General features: G+C 33.6%; 1 protein-coding gene across 2 annotated transcripts in view; it reads right to left on the bottom strand.

Moving 5' to 3' along the window:
• Nucleotides 1–24,450, bottom strand: part of LOC145690080 (hemicentin-1-like) — a 117,957-nt gene that overhangs the window by 9,053 nt on the left and 84,454 nt on the right. For both annotated transcript variants that reach the window (XM_081764608.1, XM_081764609.1), the window contains exons 27-35: nt 24,272–24,448; nt 15,024–15,162; nt 12,374–12,505; nt 9,945–10,074; nt 8,205–8,368; nt 6,437–6,562; nt 3,763–3,885; nt 2,824–3,006; nt 199–322 (exon numbers count right to left, since the gene is read on the bottom strand). In XM_081764608.1, the coding sequence (XP_081620734.1) occupies nt 199–322; nt 2,824–3,006; nt 3,763–3,885; nt 6,437–6,562; nt 8,205–8,368; nt 9,945–10,074; nt 12,374–12,505; nt 15,024–15,162; nt 24,272–24,448 (1,298 nt within the window). The remainder of the gene's footprint in view (nt 1–198; nt 323–2,823; nt 3,007–3,762; nt 3,886–6,436; nt 6,563–8,204; nt 8,369–9,944; nt 10,075–12,373; nt 12,506–15,023; nt 15,163–24,271; nt 24,449–24,450) is intronic.

Here is a 24,450-nt window from a genome sequence, read left to right as displayed (position 1 = left end):
TTAAGGCAAGTGAATCATGATGGAAAAATTGGTGGAATGAGAATGTAGGGAGAAACGAGAGTATCCTAGAAAACCCACGGATACGATGTTGTCCACCACAAACTTACTTGGAGGAGGATTGAACCAGGGACCGCATGCACCAAAGATAACGGCTATATTGGTTCTGAAAGGAACAAAACTCCAACCAATATTACATACCTGCTGTCAATATCCCTTTGGAAGCCTACTGGGCAATAAGCATCCAGACACTTAAAACTTCCTTTGGTGTTAAGGCATAAATGATTCTCACCACAAGCTTCTGCGGCAGAGCACTCATCAATATCTATATATTTTAAGAAATATATATTACTTACATAAAACTACATAATATAGTTCAGATAGAAGCATTAAATAGGATATTTATTCTTGAATAAAATGTAGTAACATAGGAATTATTTTAACCAAATAGTGTAACTTTTTTCAGTGCTTTAACTATTGTAATAAAATCTGTTAAGATGTCATCTCTTAATATCTCTTATTCACTTAACAGGGAAGGTCGTTTGTGAAATTATGTAATATATAGGACCAAGGCTGGTCAACTCAATCAATTTTCACTGTTTGTGCAAACTACGGCTGAAAGGTTCTACCCGGCCCGCGACATTATTCCTAATCTGACGAATAAAAAGAAGAATTAAGGAAAATAAATAATAATTATCCATTATTTCGTTCTGTTTTCTCCTTTTTATATTTAGCTTAGTGACCACAGATTAATTTATTTACTTATCCACAATATTGGAATGTTAACATTTGAAATAAGACACTATCGTTTTTAATCAATTATACTGACCCTGTTAAAGTTTTATTTCTTTTTTATTGGTTCCCCTCTTTAAAAAAAAAGTTTGTCCGTCACTAGCATATAGTATAATAAACAAGGTCGAAGAAATCTGTGGTTAATTGGAAATATGACGTTAACGTCATAAGTTTTAAGACACTATTACATGGGACACCATTTCACTTTTCAACTACATATTACTATTTTCTAAAATCAAAATTTATTATTATTCAGAACTTTAAATGCTATTAACAATAATATATAACATTTTTCCAAAGTTATTTCTCGCCCTAGGGACCATCACTGTGAACATTTTTCATATTCGCCGTATTCCTCAGCGTCTCGGGTTGCCTGGGTGTGTAGTATAAGAAGTTGTTTATCTTTAGGTATTCTTACACATTATCTGCATTAAAATGTAGACTTTTGGGGATTTTGGGGCTGTTCTAGAGGACGCCTCTGTAAAAATAAGACTCACTGTCCCCCTCCCCCCTCAACCTAGGTTTCCAACTACGTAAATCTGAAATAAGAATTTTGCAATCTAAGAATCATTCCAAAGTCTACAAGATTACACACAGACGAACAGACATAAAGAATAAGCGGTTAGAAACTTCGTTCAAATTACGTTAAAGCTAAAACCTAACAACATAGCAAATATGGATTGATAAAATATATAGCTCCACAGGAGACATTGATTCTCATAAGGATCAATGTATGCTAACTCTCCTAATACCTTCATTTCAAAAGCTCAGCTTAAAACGTTAACAAATATACAGTAAACCCTACATTTAACGTGTGCTAATGGGGCGTGAATCTGTGCTCCGTCGATAAATGTATAGTGTTAAAAAGGAGCAGTATATCAATATGGTTTATTTTCAAACGGAAAATCCGCGATAGAAACCACGATTTGCTAAAGGTAGTGTACAGAGATGTATGTTTATCATATACAAGTTTTTGAGTGGTTCAAACTGTTTAAAGAGGGACAAGATGTGAGCATAGATGATCCACTTCCTGGACGACTTCTACGTCCAAAACGAACTCAACCATTCAAGAAAATGGCAATGTAATTCGAAAAGATTACACATCATCATACTGAGTTCAGGATAGTTTGGGTTTGGTTACACTATATTTAGTTCTCCAGATATAAGGCCTACAAATTTTTTTTGACAAATATAATGGACCTCTTGATCCAAAAAGGAAATTCGGATGATGTGCTGACATTTTGATGAACACTGAAAGAGGCACTACTCTTAGAGAAAGTAATAACCTGTTATATGAATCGTGATTTTTCACGTATGATCATAAAGCCAAACGTCAGAATCGTGATTTTTCACGTATGATCATAAAGCCAAACGTCAATCACTTCATTGAAAGTGCCAGAGTTCACCACGCTACACGAAATCTCAAATAATCAAATTGAAATTCAAAGCAATGATTTTTTTTATACCGTAGGATTGTCTGTTTATTGGGTACCCGAGGGTGAAACTGTAAACCAACATCATTACGTTAATGTGCTGACAACCCTTCATGAGCGAGTAAGATGATGACATGATATATGGACAAATAAAGTCATGGATTCTGCACCAAGACAAAGTTCATGCTCTCACGGTAGTGTCAGTGAATATAATTTTTGGACAAACAAGGGATCCCTGTGTTAGATCATCCGGCATATTCGCCGGATCTTGCTCCGTTTTTTTCTATTATTCCCCAAAGTGAAGTCAGAACTTACTGAAAGGAACCGTATTTGAGACCGTATAAAAATTGTGCAAAGAAAAGCGACGGATGTCATGAACATGATTTCAAAAAGCGACTGGCAACACTGCTTCCAGCAATGGAAATTTCGCGTGGAACGGTGTAAAGATCGTGAGGGAAGTACTTGGAAAGGGATAATGTCCTACTGTACAAAATGACCAATAAAAGATTTAGTAGCATTTTTTAAAGCCATACCTCGTATTATGTTTTTCTGTTGTGTGTTCTATAGTGAATTGTCACAGCGATTATATTTATACAAGTACCTGTACATCCTCCATTAAAATAATGGTATCCTGTAGGGCAATCCTCAGCTGCATCTTGAACCACTAAATCGTAGAAATTAGATTCGTCACTCAAAGATCTTAACTGTGGTAATTTAAACCGTCTTAAGGATATTGGTTTATGACGTCGAGCACTACTGGAATCTGACAGGTATTGAACATCCACTACGAAAGAGAGAATGATCTATTACTATTTATAGTTGAACAGGTAAAAATCAACTATTCTGTTACTAAGTAAGCATTCAAATACATTTTCTAGTTTTCTGTGAAATAAAAACATTTAAGAGTCTTCATCCCGGCGAAATTAAAATACCGCTAATTTTACAGTAATTATGTGATATCTTCAAATAGATAAAAGATAATTGAAATGTGGAACAAGAGCGCCCTAGACAATATTATTTTACATGAGATACTGTTATTACGACTCACTTATCTGCTTTCGATTTCGAGCCATTTTGAAAATCGGCATTTATTTTCGCGTTTCTAAACAGCTGAAAAAGGAAAGCCACTAGGTGACTTGTGATAACGGTACCTCACGCAAAATAATATTGCCTAGGGCGCTCTTGTTCCATATTTCAATTATCTTTTATCTATTTGAATTTATCACATAATTACTGTAAAATTATGGTATTTTAATTTCGCCGGGGTGAAGACTCTTAAATTGAAAATAATGCATTAAAAAAATCGAGATACAGGAAAGTATTCATAATTTAAAATTCATAATTATGTCTAAAAGTTTGGGTTAATAGCACACTTTTATTGCACTTAAGTCAATTTTTTATTACTTATTTTCTACAGTAATAAGGTTTAGTACAAACTGAGATTTTTGTGTGTATCAAAGTTAATGTTACGGCACTACAATGATTTTAAATCAAGTAAATAATAATAATAAAATGGTATTAAAAAAATTGCTCATCTTACCACCACAAGTGTGTTTATCTTCTAACAGCTTTTGACCTGGTGGACAAATACACTCATAGCTGCCTTTAAGGTTTCGGCACTGATAGGAACATATCGGTGGATCTTGCTTACATTCGTTAATATCTATTCAAGAATACAAACACAAAGAGCTTACTTAAATGCAATGGAGTTTCAATAGACGTATTTTTTAAAAGAAAATGTAAAATGTGTAATATATTATAGATAAATTTAGTGTTTATTACAGAGAATACTTGAAGAGACTTATGGTAATTAATACTGCAGATATTTTGGACAATTTGTTGTTCTTCTAGACTTTCTGAGATTAGGAAATTACTGCCTACTTTGATCTCTACATTTAGAAGACATTGTTTGAACATAGCCAGTGGCGGCTCTTTAGGGAAGTCACACCAGTAAAAATTACAATTTTAACCACGGGTGGAAATGAGGATACACAAGGGAAGACGTCTCCGTGGTAAAAGTTTCAGATAGAAAAACGAAAAAAGAATGAAGGGAAAAAAATGTTAGTATTAGACTGTACCTATCTGTTCCCTAGTTCTGAAGTTCCATTTCCACCCCTGATTTTAACGCCGCAAACTAATCAAAGAAAATTTACCCAATATACTAAGTCTTATATACAAGAATTCTTATCGATATGAGTTTTTTCCTCAAGAGCGGCCGCTGAATATCATTTTTGGATCATACAAGAGTTTGTAGAATGAGTAAACACTATTTTAATAATTACTCCATATGATAATACACTTTTTAAAAAATGTAAGAATTAACTACTAGCAGGTATAACTTACAAAGGTTAATGAAAACATCGGTGCTAAATAAATAGTAATTAACGGATAGGCTAATAACAGCATAGAATCAAATGGATAAGCTTTGTTTGTGCGACAATGAAATTTTGGGTTCCTTAAACCACAGGGTCAGTTATTGTTCTTTTCTTCTTTAATATACCCAACTCTTTCTCACTGATTTTTCATTCAAGCTTTCTCTGTTCTTCTTCATATCTACACAATAAGATTTCCAGTCGTATTTCGTAATTTGCGCTTTTCTACGTTATACAATGCTATAACGTGGCCGATGCTATAATAGCATCTGATATTTTTCTATGATTTTGCCGTTAAAGGCGACAATGATTAAAGTAAAGAAAGTGGGTCCACGTAACATAGTCGATAGCGCTCTCGTCTCTAGTGTGGACGCTCCCGGACTTTATTCCCGGTTGGGGCACTCGATCGAAAATGTATAAACTTTTTCAGGAAAGTCATCCTGGGAGGTTTTTCCTTATTTTTTCTCATTCACACCAGACAAGTACAGGATTGGTGCCTAACTTGATCTCATGCCACTTTTTTTTCCTTTCCCACTTCCCAGTATAGTGTGTTCGCCGAAGGGACGTCATCCTTCATACGTGATGGGCTTAGGGCCCTATATGCCGGCAATGCCTAGAAATGTGTACAAATAAATAAAATTAAGAAAGAAATGATAAAATCATTTGTAAAATTACAATTATAAGGAAGGTAATGGAATTATATCGAGAAAACCAGTAGATAGTATGGTTTTGCATCCACAAAGTTTACAAGGCTGGGTAAAATCTGCGACCGTGTACTCCAGAGTTAAATGCTGCAATACTGAGCTCCATTTCCCTTCTAGTATTATAATCTTTATACATTCATATAGATAGGCAGAACATCACTAAATATCTTCAATTTAAATTATATTGAAACAAGAAATTTAATACTTTCCTCGTTATTAAGCTGGTAAAAACACCCACATGGAGCGAAAGTTCGAAATTTGAACATGAACATTTAAAAAAATCATATTGAGTCTCGAAATTTCTCTCGAGTTCAATATATATATATATATATATATATATATATATATATATATATATTTGTGGTCACCGTAATTGATACTTTAACGCCTGACATAATGTTACCCATTGCTTAGCACTACCTTGTGAGTATTGGTAAGTGACACAACCTTACGAAAGACTTGGGTGAGATTCCCGATGAGAGATCACATACACTCTAAACAGAAATTGCAATTTTGTAATTGGGGCTCACTCGACATCGTGCGGGCTCAGGCTAACAATCCTCAATGGGGTTCGTGCTCACTCAATAAGGTATACGTTACCTCAGGATAACAGTCGCTCGAAATCGGGTTTGCGATCAACAATGAAACTCGCGCTCATTAACTTCATTGGGACTCGTGCTCACTTATAGGATTCATGCACATAATGTTTGCGCTAATTTATTCAACACGAAGCTCATCAAGCCCGAAAGCAGGGCTAGCAAGTTTGGATATTGCTGATTCTAATTCCCTGTTGATTATAGATCCATATCTCACATAGACTCCGTTCTGAAAAGCAAATAGAAAGCAACAATTCCTTAATTTTTATTTGAGATGTTTCATAATCATTTGCTTTCAATAATTTCTATGAGAACTTAATTGGAAACTGTTTCTGTCTATTATTTGGATAGACAGTTTACTGGTGTTCACGGTATTCAATTTTCATTTGTTTAACTTCACAAAATTCATGTTGTCCTACTAAATATCTGACCAGTTCTAAAATATTTTCAGGATATAATTATCATCATAGAGCTTCAATTTTTATTATTTTACTAAACACTAATTGAATTAATTTTAAAAGAACTTAAGAAGCATTTCTTACCTAAACAACGTTGTCCGGGCCCACTGGATTTGAAACCTTGGCGGCAATAACATTGAAAGCTTCCGACCAGATTTTCGCATAGTTGAGTATAATGACATTTTCTCTCTTCCTGACATTCATCAATATCTATTGAAAGAAAAGAAGACGCACATCAAAAGTTATACTATGAGGTTATCTGATAACTACAAAGATTTTGAAAAGTAATAATAAGTACTTATGAAATATTTGAGTTTTACGTCCCACGGTTATGCCGGTTAGGCTAAAGGAGACGGTGATAATGAGAGATGAGTGAAATGGTGGAATGAAGAAAGTGGGAGGAAACGGGAGTACCCCGAGAAAACCCACGAGCACGGTGTTTGTCCACCACAAAGTTCACTTGGCGGGGGCTGGGATCGAACCCGGGACCCCAAGCACCAGAGGTGAACGCTCTACCACTGAGCCACCGTGCCCCCCAATAATAAGTACTTATTAATTCTTGAAACCTATCATATATCATTGTATTATTATATCAATTATCCAATAGTAAATGTAGTACAGTAAAACGTGTTAACTTGCCATCTCTCCATCTGTCTATGTTGGACTCTTTCCTATGGAACCTGCATTTTTCGATAATACATCATTTATTACTGTCTAAATTGGCCACCTGTGTATCTTGTAACTTGACCGCATTCAAGCAGCCTTGTTCCTATGCTGCTACGGTTAAATTCACCTCTGTATGTTGGACCCTTTCAGAACATATTTTACCGTTGGTGTTCCAGGAGGTCAAAAAACCCAAAGGAAAAAATAATAAACTTTTCAACTAAAAGTAACTTCTCCAAAAATACAGCAGGCGGTGATACTCTTTGTTTTTTTATGACTTATCGTGTAGGGTATTAATAGATTAGTGCCGTTAAGACTTCCCATTCATATTTTATACTGCAAGCCCATTTCGTTTCTCAGTTCAGACCAGATGTCCTTTGTTTTCGTCACGTCTTCAAATCCTTTATCCCCTTGTGTATCTTGCAGGGCATTTAGAACAAATTATGATTGGCAGATGTTGCAAAGTATTAAAATCTTACGATACACAAGATAATAGAACAACGTTTTTTGTTGCTGATCAACAACTATTTTCCAGATTCAGAATCGGTTGCTTTTGATGTTTCATTGCTGAGAGCGACAGGTGAGAATGTTTTGAACATTTTCTGGACATTTTGTTTTGTTTATCGTCATAGGTGAACAGAAAAGGGGAAAAAAACGAGCGTTTTGTAGCTAATTAGCATATTGAAAATACTATGCATATAAAACACACTGTGTGATTGACAAACTAAGAGGAGAGATACTTATTTAATAGAATATTTTCATATTGCAGAAATAAAATCTACCGTTTATTATTTATAAAATACAAGCTAATTCATAGATAATAATTAGTAGCAACAATGGAACTGCATATTACAATCTATAATAGTTTGTGTTTCAAATATAATTTATTTTTTGTTTTTAAATGTTTTTGTAAAAAGTGGCTCTTAGAAAAGTGTATATATAGTATTTCAGAATTTCAGGAAGAAATTTCAGGATTAGAATAAAAAAGTAGTACTAGGTAAAATATAAAGTATTGTATTGATTAATTAAAATTGTAAATATTGCATGTACGCAAACTTAAATTTTGACGTTGTCTATTACAACATCATGTTGTTTAACGACAATAAATAATTCTTATTCTTATAACATATGCTCACTACTCCTTTTTTTTTTTTAATTAATCTTTAGTAAGAACTGCATGCAAACATACCTCTGCAATGGAGATGCTCTTCATCTAAAACAAACCCTTCCGGACAATCGTCGTTGTTTTCAAATTTTTTGCCAATTGAAGTTGATATCATGTAATTAATCTGTTGAGTCCTTTCATCATAATCGGCATCAATATCTTCAATTGCTAATTCTTCAACTAAATAACTAATTAGACATAAAATAAAATAGCGTTATTCGTATTTTACAATTCAAAATAAATTTTAACTTTATAGTATAAGGCACAACATACTAAATGAAAGCTAAGCTAATAATGGAAGGGGTTGGGCTAATGAAATGTTAACCCTCAAAATGTTAGTTTTGAGAAAAACGCAATTGAAAGTTTAAAAAATCCATAAATCAGAGTATTGCAAACGTAATGATGAAGTAACTTGTAACATCTTAATTTGTCTTTCGAGAACAGATATCAGCGCATATATTCTTTATTAGAAACCTACCTTGAAAAAAAAATAGTATAATTAAAGCAGCGCGCCATGGCTTTTGGTTAGAACCTTATTTATACAAGTTTTGGAGCACACTTCTCGCTTTGAATGAAATAAAGTAATTGATTATATGGTTTATTTCTTCAAAAAAATCATTTCCGAGTTATTCAACCTGGTTTAGATAAACAATACTACGCTGATTATAGTATAAAAACATAATTAATATTATATCCGTTTGCTTTAAAACGCCTCAAAGTGTAGGTACTACAAGCTTCATGCAAGGTTTTAACCAACAAACTATAACCAATTACAACAAAAATAATAATAATAATAATAATAATAATAATAATAATAATAATAATAATAATAATAATAATAATAATAATAATAATAATAATAAAGTACTTCTGATGCTATTTCGACGTCACTAAAATCCTGAGAAATATAATGTGAATCACTGTCACTATTACAGTTCATGCACTCATCATCATCTCTTAATAAATTGCTCTTGACACACTCTACATGCACTTTCTGTTATCCATTTTTCAGTTCGTTAACACTTTTTTGTCCATAATATTCGACCCGTAGTTTCCATCGGAGGACACTCACTTATTGCGCAGCCAGAACAAGATGATTAGTATAAACTGTTGCTAGATCAAACTTCCGGTAATTATTCGAAAACATTAGAAACTCAATTTTGGCAAAAGTGAAAGTTACCGTGTTATTAGTTCGAGCCCTTCAGTTGATAACTTTACAAAATGAAAATAAACACTAACGATATTACACATATACGAATGACACTATAATGATAAAATTGGATGATTGAAGAGCTCAAAAATATTTTCACTAGAGCTCACTTTGTGCTTGTTTTACTTTTAAGTTATAGAAGATAATTATTGTGTATATCGCTTACAATTTACAGTACATATTATTCAATCCTTTTAAAAATTTTACAATCATTTTCGTTTTAATCTCTAGCTTTTGCCCTTTTATTTTATAAATCTAAAGGAAACTTATTAACGATAGACCGGAATTCGATAAATGTAATTTTAAGACAATACACCAAAGCATCATTTGGATATTTTAATACTTTGTTTGATGTATTCAGTTGTATGTGCATGTAATATTTCTTACGAAATAACTAAAGTACATATCAAGTATTACACCACATATTAGATATATAAATGATATGACATTAGTTGTTTATCTCATAAATACTAAAATATATCCTATGATTATAATCACAATATAATTACAATGCAATTTAAGTAAATAAAAAGATCCAAGAAGCAAAAACTTACGACATTTTTCCGTGATCATTGTTATATGATACTGTTGAATTCCATGAATAAGGAAGTTCTTCACCATTTACAGTAAGTGCATTGGACGATGAAGCATATAAAGAATTAGGGCTTGTTTGAACGTAATCCTCTAAATAGGAAGATAACAAATTGATAATATACATAACATTTTTCACTACAATAAATTCCTTAAGTGTTTATTTTCTTAGCAAGTAAGTTCGAATTAGCGAATTTTTGCAAGATGCGCAGAGGAACAAATGAAATACTTGAATAATATTCAACTTGAAATTCGTATATTTTTTTCACTATAACATTTTTATTGATGAAACTGTAAACGTCCTTCGTAGTACATTTAAAGATGAAATCGTATAGAAGTTGAATAATTATGCCACAAGTTAATGAAAGAAGAAAACTCAATAAAAAGATGAACCAATAAGATAAATTTGCTATTTGCAAAAATATTTTAATAACATTTTCTTCAAAATCGATTTATTGGGTTTCCTATTTTACCTAAGTACTTGGATTTCGTATTTTCATCAATTTATAACAAATTAATTGAATTTCTTTACGAGTTTCATCTTACTTCTATCGAAGACATCTTAGTTGATGAGCATTATAATGAAAAAATACTGTAATGGAAATCAGATGTTTTCAAGTCAAGGATTATTAAGCTATTCATTGTATTATACTAATTTGAACATTAACAACATTTTCACCAAAGTCACATACGAATAGCAATATGTAGGTATTGTACAACAAACATATATTAATTAACATACTGAATGTATGTATGCGCATGGCTCTGTTAGATCGTTGACCGACAACTTTTCACATGCTTTTCTTTAACTTAACAGTGGTTCAATATGTAGGAAAAGAAAAAAGTTCTATAACTATACAAATATATTTAATTACGACTAAAAAGTAGAAATTAAAATTTTAAGAAAAATAAATAGTTTTTTTTAAAAAATATGCTTTCTTTAGAAAATTAATAAACAAAAAGTCGTAGTAAAATGTAAAAAGTAATTCTGTTTTCAAGAAAATTACTTTTAAAATTTTTTTAATATTTACTTAGGTACAGTGGAGTCTCTTTAATTCGAAGTCCAAGGGAACAAGAAAAACCTTGGAATTATTCAAAATTCGAATTAACCAGAAACTCTCATTTTAAAGTAAAATCAAGGGAACAAAATAACTGTACTGTATATGAAAAACTAATTAACATGTAATGCACCTTACCTATAAAGCATCACATTTTCGTAAGAAATTAGAATAGGCGCCGCGATTCGACATTGTGCATAATGCACGTCAATAGATCACAAACGAATCTGATTACCTTTTTGGCACTGTTTTAGTTCAGTTAAAAAGAATTGCACAAATATCTCGTTCTTGCAAGTCATTTGCTAGTGGAGGACAGGGTTCAAGGTCATTGACATTTCTACAGAAGGGATGGACACTTCTAGGTTATTGAGGAGGTGGAGAGATGCGTACCAACCATCTTCTGCCGGATTCTCTATAACGGGAGACAGTCTAGTTGAGGTGGTATCAAAAAAATTCTCTTTCCCATGGTCGCTTCTGGATAAGATAACAGATAAATAAAAACCAGTTGAAATTACGTTGTTCTATTTGCAATTTGTCGAACACTGCAAAATTTTCCACTGTAAATACTTCGAATTATCCAAACAGGAGGTTCAAATGTTCGATTTACCCACGATATTTTACCATTGTTTATAATCCAGCTTTCAAGGGGAATAAGCTTTGGTTCGAATTATCCAATAATTCGAATTATCCAAGTTCGAATTAAAAAGAGTCCGCTGTACACCGTATATATATAGGGCTCCCTCGTGCCTATGTGGATAGCGTACATGCCTTTGGCGTAGGGGTTCCCGGGTTTGATTCCCAATGGGAGTTCATGTGGTTTATATCCCATGTTAAGGTGTAGATCTATTCTCATTTAGCCTTGCTGTTGAGTGGGACGTTAAACTCAAATCCAATCCAATCTATTTATGTATGACTAAAAAGCATGGGGAGCATCAATTTATAATATATGAGAGCGCTATCTTTTTTTTTTTTTTTTTGTCATGCATAAATAAAATTCTCTTTAAAAGTAATTATCTTGAAACCGAAATTTAAAAAAAATAATAGTACAATTTGTTGTATTTTGTTTATTTTTTTAAAAAAGAAAGCATATTTATTTGTTTTGTTAATAAAAAATTCATGCAACAAATGAAAATGTAGAGTTTTAAATATATAAAAATAACTACTGTTAAATTCGTCGTAGCGTATTTTGAAAAAAAAAATTAACAAATATGTACACTTTCTCTACCCTTTTGGAAAAACGGAAGAATAGACACTTTTACTAAGTTCCTGAAGTAACATTGAAGAAAATATCAATACGAACGTGTACGAGTTAGATGTTTGTTCATTTCACTTACCTGTAAATGGTTGAATAATTACTTGGGCTTCTTTCTGAAAAATAGGAACCTGTCCATTTACTTCAATATCTACACGAAGAGTTCCACTAGGATCAACTCCTTGGCCAACGTGGGTTAAAACTACTTCTTCACCTAAGAAGTAATGATGCTCATTGTGTCATTCGATCTCTTATTTTAAAGAAAAATATCTATTTGTTACACTAAGGATGTTAACATCGTAGAGGAATTACTAAAACCAATAGTGTAATTGTGGCATGGGAATGAAATTCTCGGTTCAAAATACTTTCTATTTTAGTTAGTTCCACTATCATTATATTATAAACATAATGTAAAGGTCGTTTTCACAAAATTTCGTCAGTATCTACAAACTTTAACATTTCAGAAGCATGAACTTTTCGCTGTGTTCTGGAAAACGTAATTTTTTTTTTTTAAATTTAAATGTGAGTACAACCTTGTTCAAATTAATATAAACACCCACGCAATTTAACAAGTCATACACTCTTAGATAAGCGGAAGTAAATCAAACAAATACACGGTTATGAGAATACGGCTTTTTGAAGACACTTGAGTGACTAGGATCTTTTAGATGAGACTGTACGTGCTGATTTCGTGTGATTTGAGTATTATATTAAAACCTTGATTGCAAAATATCTGAAAATATTGTTGTATCCTACACGTACCTTATTTGTCAACAATGCCACGTGTCTTTTTATTATACTGGAAGCAGGCAGACGACAGGTACCATCATGTGATCCGAAAAAGACGAACGTCATCACTACCCCGAGGTTCTACGAGAACTCAGAAGGATAGGATATAAAAGACGCCCCAGCATCTTCGAAGGCATCAGTTTTGACTAGTCACATCTACACCTCTTAGTTGCCTGGTGCTCTGAGGTTATCTCTCTCTGAAGCTCTGAAGAACTTAACCTAACCCAAACCTCTTAGCTTACCTAGAGCTCTGAGCTGATATTTAACCACACTCTCTTTGTTTGCTTGGTGGACTAAGAGTTCTTAACCGCAACTCCTTAGCTTTCCTGGAGTTCTGGAATTTCATTTCCTTTGGCTTGCCTGGGCGAAGGGACCCTTCATTTACCAGCAAAACTCATAGAGAACATTATTTTGGTCTCGGTATCTCATTTATAGTGATTTGTGTCATATGTGTATATAACAGGATTTTGCTAATAAAAAGATTGTGGGTGAAAGTCCAAGATAATCCTGTGTACTAATTGCTCTATCTCCTGCCTTAGCAGAGAATTTTTACAATATAAATAAGTCATAATGGCAATTTTCTTGTTATTAAGTTAGTTTTTCTGAGAACACACTTCATATATTACTGAGAACACATATGTTTAAATTGTCGATTGCAGAAAGGGTCCAAGTCATATTTTTCTAAAATTTGGTTTATGAACTTTGTGTATAGGCTAGGTAGATGTCGAAGGTGTCGCTTCAGTGTAAATGTAGCATTATTTTATTTATTTATTTTAACTATTTGAAAGCTACATAAAATGAATTCAGGCCCTTTCTGCAATCAACGATTCATTTGTATTCTTTTGGTTCTGTACTTGTTATTATATTATGTATAAAAATTTATGAGAAATATTCCCATGTAGTCAATATTTAATGTTCGCGCCTTCAATCCACGTGATCTTAAGTTGTAGTCCTGGTGTTTGGTTCTGACCCGAACATCTTGACATAACTGGGAAGCTACCTAATTTAAGAGATGTACTCCGAATAGCCAATCACGCTTCACGCAACTGAGTGTATGCCATTATCCAGTCATAGCTATTCATGGACTTAAGTTATTAGTAGGATTTCTAGTTCGCGTGGCTCAGGTTTGTCTTCTAAAACATTTTACTTAGAACATGTCAAATGGTTAAGACTTGTACAGGGTGGTAGGTAACTCCACCGAAAAACTTTGGGAGACGGTTCCTTATACGAGATGAAAGAAGAAAGTTCTAATAAACATGGGTCGAAAAACGTCTCCTTTCAGAGTTATGTACTACCGAAAATTCGAAATATCAGGTTTCAAAACGCCCTGGATTAGAAATTATAGGGCCTATCCCAAGCAGTTTAAGGGATTACAAAGAAACTGGCATACGCTCTATCTAAATATCCATGTTTCAGAATTCACCAGTATCAGCGAAACGAACGCACCACTAGTACTTAAAGGAGTATCCCTATACTTCAACTTCCTTTTTACAGTTCCTTTCACCGATAACGGAGGATGATAAAACATGGATATTTAGATAGAGCACATACATGGATATTTAGATAGAGCACATACATGGATATTTAGATAGAGCACATACTAGTTCCTGTGTAATTCCTTAAACCGCTTGAGATAGGTTCTATAGTTTCTAAGTTAGGGAGTTTTAAAAAGTGATTTTTCGAATTTTCAATGGATCATAACTCTGCAAGGAGACGTTTTTCGGCCCACGTTTATTAGAACTTTTTTTTTCATTTGATATAAGGAATTGCCTCCCAAAGTTTTTCCGTGGAGTTACCTACCACCCTGTATACAGCAACTAGACTTACTTGTGAGTGCATAAATTAAATATGAAGAAAACAAACTAAAAATTACAGCAGCTATACAGCAAAATATTACCTTCGTGGTTAATATTCAAAACAAACCAGTAAATATATGAGAATACCTGAAGCGAATTCGACATGTTGTTGTTGTTTAAAATTGCCTTCTGTAAGGGAATATCCGTTATTTGCTTCGTCCACTTCGTAAGCAGTACTCCAAGTTATTGGTGAAAGAAGGAAAACTAGATATGGAAACCATCCAGCCTAAAGGAAAGAAATTATATGTTATGTAACAACATATGTTGATTTTAATATGCTGTTTAACAGGTACAACAAGAAAACAACAGGTTTAACTGAATTTGTCAAATAATATATATATATATATATATATATATATATATATATATATATATATATATATATATATATATATATATATATATATTATATATATATATATATATATATATATATATATATATATATATATATATATATATATATATATATATATATAATTTCAACTACTAACTAACTAAAATAACTCTTTAGACTATGTGGAACCCGAAGGTTCAATGCTACGTTCACAAAACCTCACCATTGTCTCCTGTCCTCAGCTGATCCAGTTTCTGCTTTGTATACCTATTTCTGCGAAATTTATCTTAATATTGTCCTCCTATCTGCACCTAGGTCTTCCTAATGGACGTTTTCCGATTAGATTTCCGGTCAAAACTTTGAAAGCATTCCTACTTTCTTTCATTCTCGCCACATGACCTGCCCACTTGACCCTCCTAGACTTGATTACCCTAATGATATTTGGTAAACCGTATAAATTGTGCAGTTCCTCGTTATGGATTTTCCCCCATTCTCCATTTCCGTTTCTTTTGGGTCCAAATATTCGTCTCAGAATTTTATTTTCAAATACTTTCAGTCTATGTTCTTCCCTCAGAGTAAGCGACCATGTTTCACAACCATACAGCACAACAACGGGCATGATTATCATTTTATATATTTTAAGCTTTAAATTCCTCGACAGAATTCCCGACGATAATAGATTTTGAACTGAATAATAACACGAATTTCCTGCTTTTAGTCGACACTTAACTTCTTCGCGGATATGCTTTTGGTCTGTTAATATCGGTCCTAGATATTTGAAAGTATCCACTTTGTCGAAAGTAATATTTGAGATTTTGATGCATACATAATTTGCAGTATTGCGATCCCGGTAAACTTCCATAGGTAATTACCGGTAATATGAAATGGAATATACAAAACCCATTTATCTTTTTTTTTAAAAAAAAAACTCTGTTTATCATCTTTGGGCCGTTCAATAACACAGTTCGCTTCAACCCTTCCTTTCCGATGAAATTGACGAACTAACAAATAGTATAAATATTATTAAGTTAGACTTTTTTTTTAGTCTTCTGTATCAAAATCAGATATTACGTTTTCGAACTTCTCTTATCTAACGAGAAAAGTTTATATTACTTTAAATCCCAATTTCTGTTTTGGACAGTAAAATAATATATATATATATATATATATATATATATATATATATATATATATATATATATATATATATATATATATATATATATATATATATATAATGAAAGTGAACGTAGTTTGTGACTTCATATCTCTTAAACCACCCGACCAATCTCGATCAAATTTTCAACATAGATGAGGCTCGAGCCTGGGATGGTTTTTATCATTTCACTTTATGGTACAGCGTAGGGGAGAGAGAGGGAAGAGATATATAAAAATGATCGAAAATGACAGATATTAGTGTCGAATCCATAGTTCTCGGAGTCGCTGAGATGTACTCCTATGAGCAAAATAAATGACGCGTCTCTTTATTTTGAAGTTTTTTGAAAATATCTCCGTTTTCTTTATATGTTCGAAATTTCGGAAGGTTTCCCCAGCAGGAAACATTAATAACAAACCCGTTTTTAATATTTGTGTTAGATATTAGCTTAAAATAAATAAATTAGAAGCAAAAAACATTAAATCGACCGAAATTACGAGAATTACCAACTCTGCTAAAGTGGGAAATTTTCAAGAACGCGAGGGAATTCTGCAGTTCAACACAAAGCAGCGACATCTATGTCATTGAGAGAAATGTGGATTAAATCTACAAACGAAACTTTTAACGAAACATTTCTAATATATCTTATTACGTGCATTATCTCCAAACTCCAAATATATGAATCTATACCAACTATTAACGTATAGATAGAGCAAATAGTTGAAATTACCTATGGAAAAGGACGAATTTGTAGCACAATCGTAATGAAAAATCATTTTTACTGTAGAAAAGGTTTAGTTTACGTAAGGAAACAAATAGCTCAGTTAGTTAAAGCAAGAAGTCTGTATACCGGAGGTAGCTGGTTCGATTCCTCATAGAAGTACATCTGTAATTTTCATTAGTATGGTTATTTCATTTATTATTTTTTTTATGTGGGAAAGAATCAAATTGTAACATATGTGTAAAACTCATGATAATACCAAAAAAGAAAAAAATGTCGTTGTCTCACTTGTATTAGTGTCCCTAATTTTTGTTTGCAAACAATTTCGTAATTATTTTCCCTGTGCTCACTGCTCACAATATGCTCGCTGGTGTATAATGAATGTTTTCCAGTAAACGTTAATTCTAATTTGGAGAATTTTATAAAGTTTCACAATGTTTGTCACTAGATAGTCTTCTATCTACTTGTTTGGACATTTTGATAACAGATTTTCCTATTAAATGTTTAATTTTCCTTATATATATTTAAGTACGGAAAAGTTTTACAATATATTTGTTTTGAATTGAAATTGTATTGAGAAAATGAAATGAAATCTTTGAGTTTTACATCCCATGGTTATGCCGGTTAGGCTAAAGGAGACGGTGATGATGAGTAATGAATGAAAGGGTGGAATGAAGAAAGTGGGAGGAAACGGGAGAACCCCGAGAAAACCCACGCACACCGTGTTTGTTCACCACAAAGTTCACTTGGCGGAGGCTGGGATCGAACCCGGGACCCCTAGCACCAGAAGCGAGAAATTGTTTTGAATTTACCACATGAGGTAAGTAGTCCGAAGGAGGAGAACTGAAGTAGCTGATATTCTACATAAAAGCAACCTGTTGTAGAATGAGGATGCTTCTTACCTTCAGCACATAATCTTTACTTTAGAGAGTCAGATAGAGAATAATCCTGGTTTTTCGCCCCTACCACCACCCATCTTAAGCCTCTACTATACCATGGTTCATCTTACACAATTTCGGTGCTCCAAAGACATTCATATAATAATAATAATAATAATAATAATAATAATAATAATAATAATAATAATAATAATAATAATAATAATAATAATAATAATAATCCTGAATATGCCATCCTTACCTAATGAGTAACCTTAGACATCTTAGTTTAAAATGCTTTCTTTAGTAATAACTTGAGCAACCATGTGGGAGGAGGTACGACTTTTTTTTTTTTTTGCCCCACAGACAAGGACAACGTTACTGACAAACAGGGACAACATTACGTAATTTCTGATAAGCAGGGCAGACAAAATGAATAAGAAATATATTTATAGCATCCTCTCCCCCTTCATGATTGGAATATCACGTAGCATTTTTTATTCTACCGAAGATGGTCCTGTGCGGTTAGGGGTAGGTAACTTAGGAAATACCTAATATATAGCGCCTCTTGATTGTAATATTACCGCTTCTTTATTTGTTCAAGGGAGCTCCTACCCAACCAAGGGTGACAAAAAGAATAGGAAAAGTGTCTATTGATTCTAATGGCTGATCCAGCACGGACTCCTTGGGGGAAGGGGTGAAGTGAAAGATTCTTTTCATGATGTGAAGCTGTCACAAATTACCACTTAACTAAACTAAACATAATAGTGTGGTTAACCGGAACCCAGTCAGTTCAAATTGATGTATAAGTTTAATTTTGACTTCATATTAAAGTTTTGTTCCAAATGAGAATTTCAGTCCGAGTGGTCAACGATCAAATCTCGGGGGCTCTTCGGTGTAGAGGCTTTGACCCCCTTATGGGAAAGCCCCCGCCAAGTTAACTTTGTGGTAGACAAACACCGTGTGCGTGGGTTTCCTCGGGGTTCTCACGTTTCCTCCCACTTTCTTCATTCCACCATTTCATTCATTACTCATCACCACCGTCTCCTTTAACCTAACTGGCATAACCGTGGGACATGAAACTCAAAGATTTCATTTCATTCTCCCCTTGTGGGAAAAGGCAAAAATATTAAAATTCTTAAAACTTTCAAAGTTTTCGTCTATTTTAAAGGAATTTTTCGCTTCATACTAAAGTGTTTGTTCCAAATGACAATTTCAGTCCGAGTAGACAATGATCAAATCTCAGGGAGCTCTGCAATGTAGAAAAAAATGACGTCTATATCGTGATCCTGTTGGTGACATCACGAGATATGACCTAAATATAGCACAAAGTAAACTACAGATGCTGTTGGCGCTCGTAGCTGAGTGAGCTAGCGTAACATACTAGTAAGAAAAATTCTTTTTGTCGTGGGTTCCTGCCTAAGGAGACTTATTTTTATTATTTTCAAAAAAAATTATAACACTTCTTTCGTTAAAAAATATTTAAAATAATATTCAAAAAGTGGTTTAACGATTATTTTTTAAAATTTTCATTAAACTTCTTTCATTAACATAAGTTTGCCCTTGTACTATACAGATCCATAGCAAAATTAGTAGTAGTAATAGTAGTAGGAACGGGTTAGAATGCAATTCAGCATTCATTTGTTTCCGTGCGATGTTGCCAAACGTAACTCGTTTACAATGCCGTCTGGCTAGACCTTTGTGTGTTTCGAAAATATGCTTGTGTTCGGGATGAGGTTCCAAGGTTCAGCATTGACTAGGAGTTTTTGCTATTAATATCCCTTCTAACAATATTGGCACTGGACAAAAGTTAGACTGTGTTGAAGTTGTTTGCTCCTAATTTAGTTATTTTACTTTATTATTTAACGAATATATTGAAAATATATTTGTCAGCAGGCACGTATGCAGGAATTTATTTCGGGAGGGGTCCAAAGCTATCTGGAGGGTACGACTTCAATATTAGGATAAATTATAATAAAATTTTTAAAAATAACCCCCAAAATTAGGTTAAATTTACAGAAAAGTTGGGATTTCAGAGGGGATCCGAACCCCCTGAACCCACCCCTAAATGCGTCCTTGTTTGTCAGTAACGTTTCCTCATTTTGAAACCCTCAGAAACTTCGAATATATAAATGAAAACGAGTTATTTTCGATAAAGTATCATTTCAAGGAGACGCGACATTTTTATTGCACATGGTGGTATCCAACCTTAACAAGGGCAAGAATTCAGTATCACGGTTCTCTTCCATTGCGTTCTATCGAAAGGTTAGGTTTGTAAAATATTACTCCTAAGAACAAAGTGATTGCCAGATAACCGTGATACTGAACAGAACTCCACAGAAATGTATGCTGAACTTTCGTTTATAACTACCCTTTGGTGTTTTTTGCCCTCAAGGTCAATCGAGTGATAACTCAGTTCAGTCCCTGTCCTTAAGACGTGTTCGTATTACTTCGAACAGGTTTGACGTATTTGTTTTCCAACCACCATAAGAACAGACAATCAGGGCAAATCATAGCATACAATACATTTAAGCAAGTAAATTTGTCTCGAAATTATTATACACATTACCCAAAGACTCTTAATATATGAATCTATAATTTATTTCTATAGATAAAGCAAACAATGAAAATTATCTATCGAAAGAATAAATTAACAGCACGATCATAATGAAAAGCATGCCTCGTAATATAAGAGAATTTTTCGCGTAAGAAATCAAAACTCAGTTGGTCAGAGCAACTACTGTAGTCTGTACGAATTATGTTGTTGGTTCGAGCGTAACACGAGTAAGGGTTTTTATTACTGTTGTTTTTCTCTTTTTTTATGTGAGGGAAAATCAAATTGTGACATCGCGATATCAAATGTATTTGGTTAGGTAACTTTGTCTTAGCTAAACTTTAAATATCAGTAACCGTCGAAATTATTTCGCTAACCGATCAGTTACTGAATATTTCAAACACGTCAAACCAGTGACATAACATGAAGGTTAACCTCTCGTCCGCAGCCCTTAGTCCGTACTTTCAGGGGCGGACCAAGGGCCGGGCCATCCGGGCGACTGCCCGAGGCGCCAGTCAGAGTAGCGGCAAAACGAGCCTCAAAAAGTAAATTTTATAATGTGTTTTCTACTGACTTTTTTGGTTTATATTGTTGTAAAGTAGCGGCAATTACATAATCTTTTTCCATTTCACCATGGAAGAAGAGAGTTTCATAGTACTAAAGGGACTGTATCGACAAATGGAGAGATGGCATGTAGAATAAAGAGTGGAGGGGGAGTAAGTATTGTTTGTTTCTTTGCTTGAGTTTAGTGTTCCACGGTTATGTCTTAATGGCCAAAGGAGATGTGGATACTGATTATAGTGAAATCCGAACCACGTTTATCGTTCAACAGTAATCCACCGGGAATTGGACCCGGGACCACAGAAGGCAGGCGTGCTAGCCACTAGACCAAGCGGGGGGTGGGGGCGGTGTTCATATTGTATATAGCAGGCCATATTCTTTGTGAAGATTTCCTAGGTAATGAATGTCTTTTTGAAAAATCGGGGTTTAAATTATTAAAAACACTATGATAAAATGTAAAATATAGGCTAGTACTAGGGGGTGGTCGCCAAAAAGTCACTTTGCCCGGATGCAAATTTGGCCTGGTCCGCCTCTGCGTACTTTCTATATATTTTTTGGCTTTGCAGCTTGTGCGATTCCCACGCCACAGAGTTGCAGGGGCGCTATTTACGCCTATGCTTCGAACGTAATTCAATAACTGTTTCAGAAATTCTGCCATCAGCGTGGAAACGGGAATATATATTTTTCTAATAGTCCCACAGAACTTTCACCCAGAACACCAGATGCAATATTTCAGAATGCGCTCTGGCTAACTATAAGGAGGATCTGATGTTTCCTAAGTAAGTTCCTTTCAGAAAGTTTGCTATTTCTTTAACGATGATATAAATAAACATACTCATCGTTATTAGCTCGACACCAAACCATCCTGGACAAATCCCTCTAGAGCAACGATCGGCAAAAGTTCATTCTGCCTAATTTTATAAGCGACTTAAGGGCGAAACACTTGTTAACGAAAGCAATGCTGTGTATACACTGCCATGCTTCTGACAAAATATAAAGTGTTTTGTAATCTTTAGACACTTTTCCTATTCTTTTTGTCACCCTTGGTTGTGTAGGGTGCCCTCGAACAAATAAAGAAGCCAAGGGGCGCTACAAATATATTACGTATTTCTTTTGTTACCTAACCATAACCGCCTAGGCTCATCTTCGGTAGAATAAAAAATGCTACGTGATATTCCATTCACGGAGGAAAGGGTGCTATAAATATATTTCTTATTCATTTTGTCTGCCCTTCTTGTCAGAAATTAAATACTTTCTTTTGGGAGGGTGCTGAAAAGAGAGGGGCAAAATAAGACGTAGTGCCCCTCCTACATTTTAAATTTTGTTACGTGGTTGCCCAAATTATTACTAAAGAAAGCACTTTAATCTAAGATGTCTAAGGTTACTACATTATGTAAGGGTGGCATATTCAGGAATAATAATAATAATAATAATAATAATAATAATAATAATAATAATAATAATAATAATAATAATATTATTACATATGAATGTCTTTGGGGAGCCGAAATTATGTGACACGAATCATTACATGTAGAGCTTTAAGATGAGTGGTCATAGGGGAGGAAAAAACAGGATTTTTCTCTATCTGACTCTCTAACGTAAGGATTATGTGCTGAAGGTAAGAATCATCGTCATTCTACAATTGGTTGCTTTTACGTAAAATATCAGTTACTAGAGTTCTCCTCCTTCGGGCTACTTACCTCATGTGGTAAATTCAAAACAATTCCAATTTAAAACAAATACATTGTAAAACTTTTCCGTAATTAAATATATATAAGGAAAATTAAACATTTAATAGGGAAATCTGTTATCAAGGTGTCCAAAAAAGTAGATAGAAGATTATCTAGTGACAAACACTGTGAAACTTTATAAAATTCTCCAAATTAGAATTAACATTTACTGGAAAACATTCGTTATGCACCAGTGAGCATGTAGTGAGTAGTGAGCACTGGGGAAATAGTTACGTAACTGTTTGCAAACAAAAATTAGGGACACTAATACAAGTGAGACAAAGACATTTTTTTCTTTTTTGGTATCGTCATGAGTTTTACACATATGTTACAATTTGATTCTTTCCCACATAAAAAAAAACAATAAATAAAAATAACCATAGTAACAAAAATGACAACTGCCTTCTATGGGATTCGAACCAGCTACCTGCGGTATACAGACTTATTGCTTAAACCAACTGAGCTATCTGTTTCCTTACGTAAACTCAACCTGTTCTACGGTAAAGACGATTTTTTTATTATGATCGTGCTACCAATTCGTCCTTTTCCATAGGTAATTTCCACTTTTTGCTCTATCTATACGTTGATACTTGGTATAGATTCATATATTTGGAGTTCGCAGATAATGCATGTAATAAGACATATTAGAAATATTTCGTTAAAATTTTCGTTTGTAGATTTAATCTACATTTCTCTCAATGACATAGATGTCGCTGCTTTGTGTTGAACTGCAGAATTCCCTCGCGTTCTTGAAAATTTCCCACTTTAGCAGAGTTGGTAATTCTCGTAATTTCGGTCGATTTAATGTTTTTTGCTTCTAATTTATTTATTTTAAGCTAATATCTAACACAAATATTAAAAACGGGTTTGTTATTAATGTTTCCTGCTGGGGAAACCTTCCGAAATTTCGAACATATAAAGAAAACGGAGATATTTTCAAAAAAGTTCAAAATAAAGAGACGCGTCATTTATTTTGCTCACAGTTGTACAGTGACACTTCCGATGCTGTTTAAATCCAAATTCAACCCCCCCCCCCCAACTTGGGAAAGGGAATGTGGAATACATACATACACACACACACACACACACATATATATATATATATATATATATATATGATTGAAAATGACCGATATTAGTGCCAAATTCATAGTTTTCGAAGTTGCTGAGATGAACAGTGACACTTTCGATGCCGTTTAAATCCAAATTCACTCCTTTATGTCCAAAATGAAACGTATTCTCTCCGTGTGAAGAACGGGTATCCTGCTAGTAAATAAATAAATTAAATTAAACTAGAGACACAAATTTTACTGTAGAATGGTAGGATGTTCTGTGTATACCATTTTCTTTTTAACTTTTATGACTTACTTTTGGACAATACTCGTTCATACATACCTGCTGTCTTAAAATGTCGTTCATAGAAGCTTGCACAGTTCTATGGTGTTCTATGTCGGAGATTCTGGCCAATATTTTATCATTATGAATATTTACTCCGTTCAGAACACCGTTAAGTTCAAGTGTCGCTCTTCGAAGCGGCAACCTATTGCAATTTTGTTTCGAACATTTTTCTACCT

This window comes from Thermobia domestica, chromosome 7, assembly GCF_964235325.1.
Source record: "Thermobia domestica chromosome 7, izTheDome1.hap1.1, whole genome shotgun sequence".
NCBI lineage: Eukaryota > Metazoa > Arthropoda > Insecta > Zygentoma > Lepismatidae > Thermobia > Thermobia domestica.
Note: the sequence above shows the minus strand (reverse complement) of the source record. Positions and strands in the feature narration are given on the sequence as shown.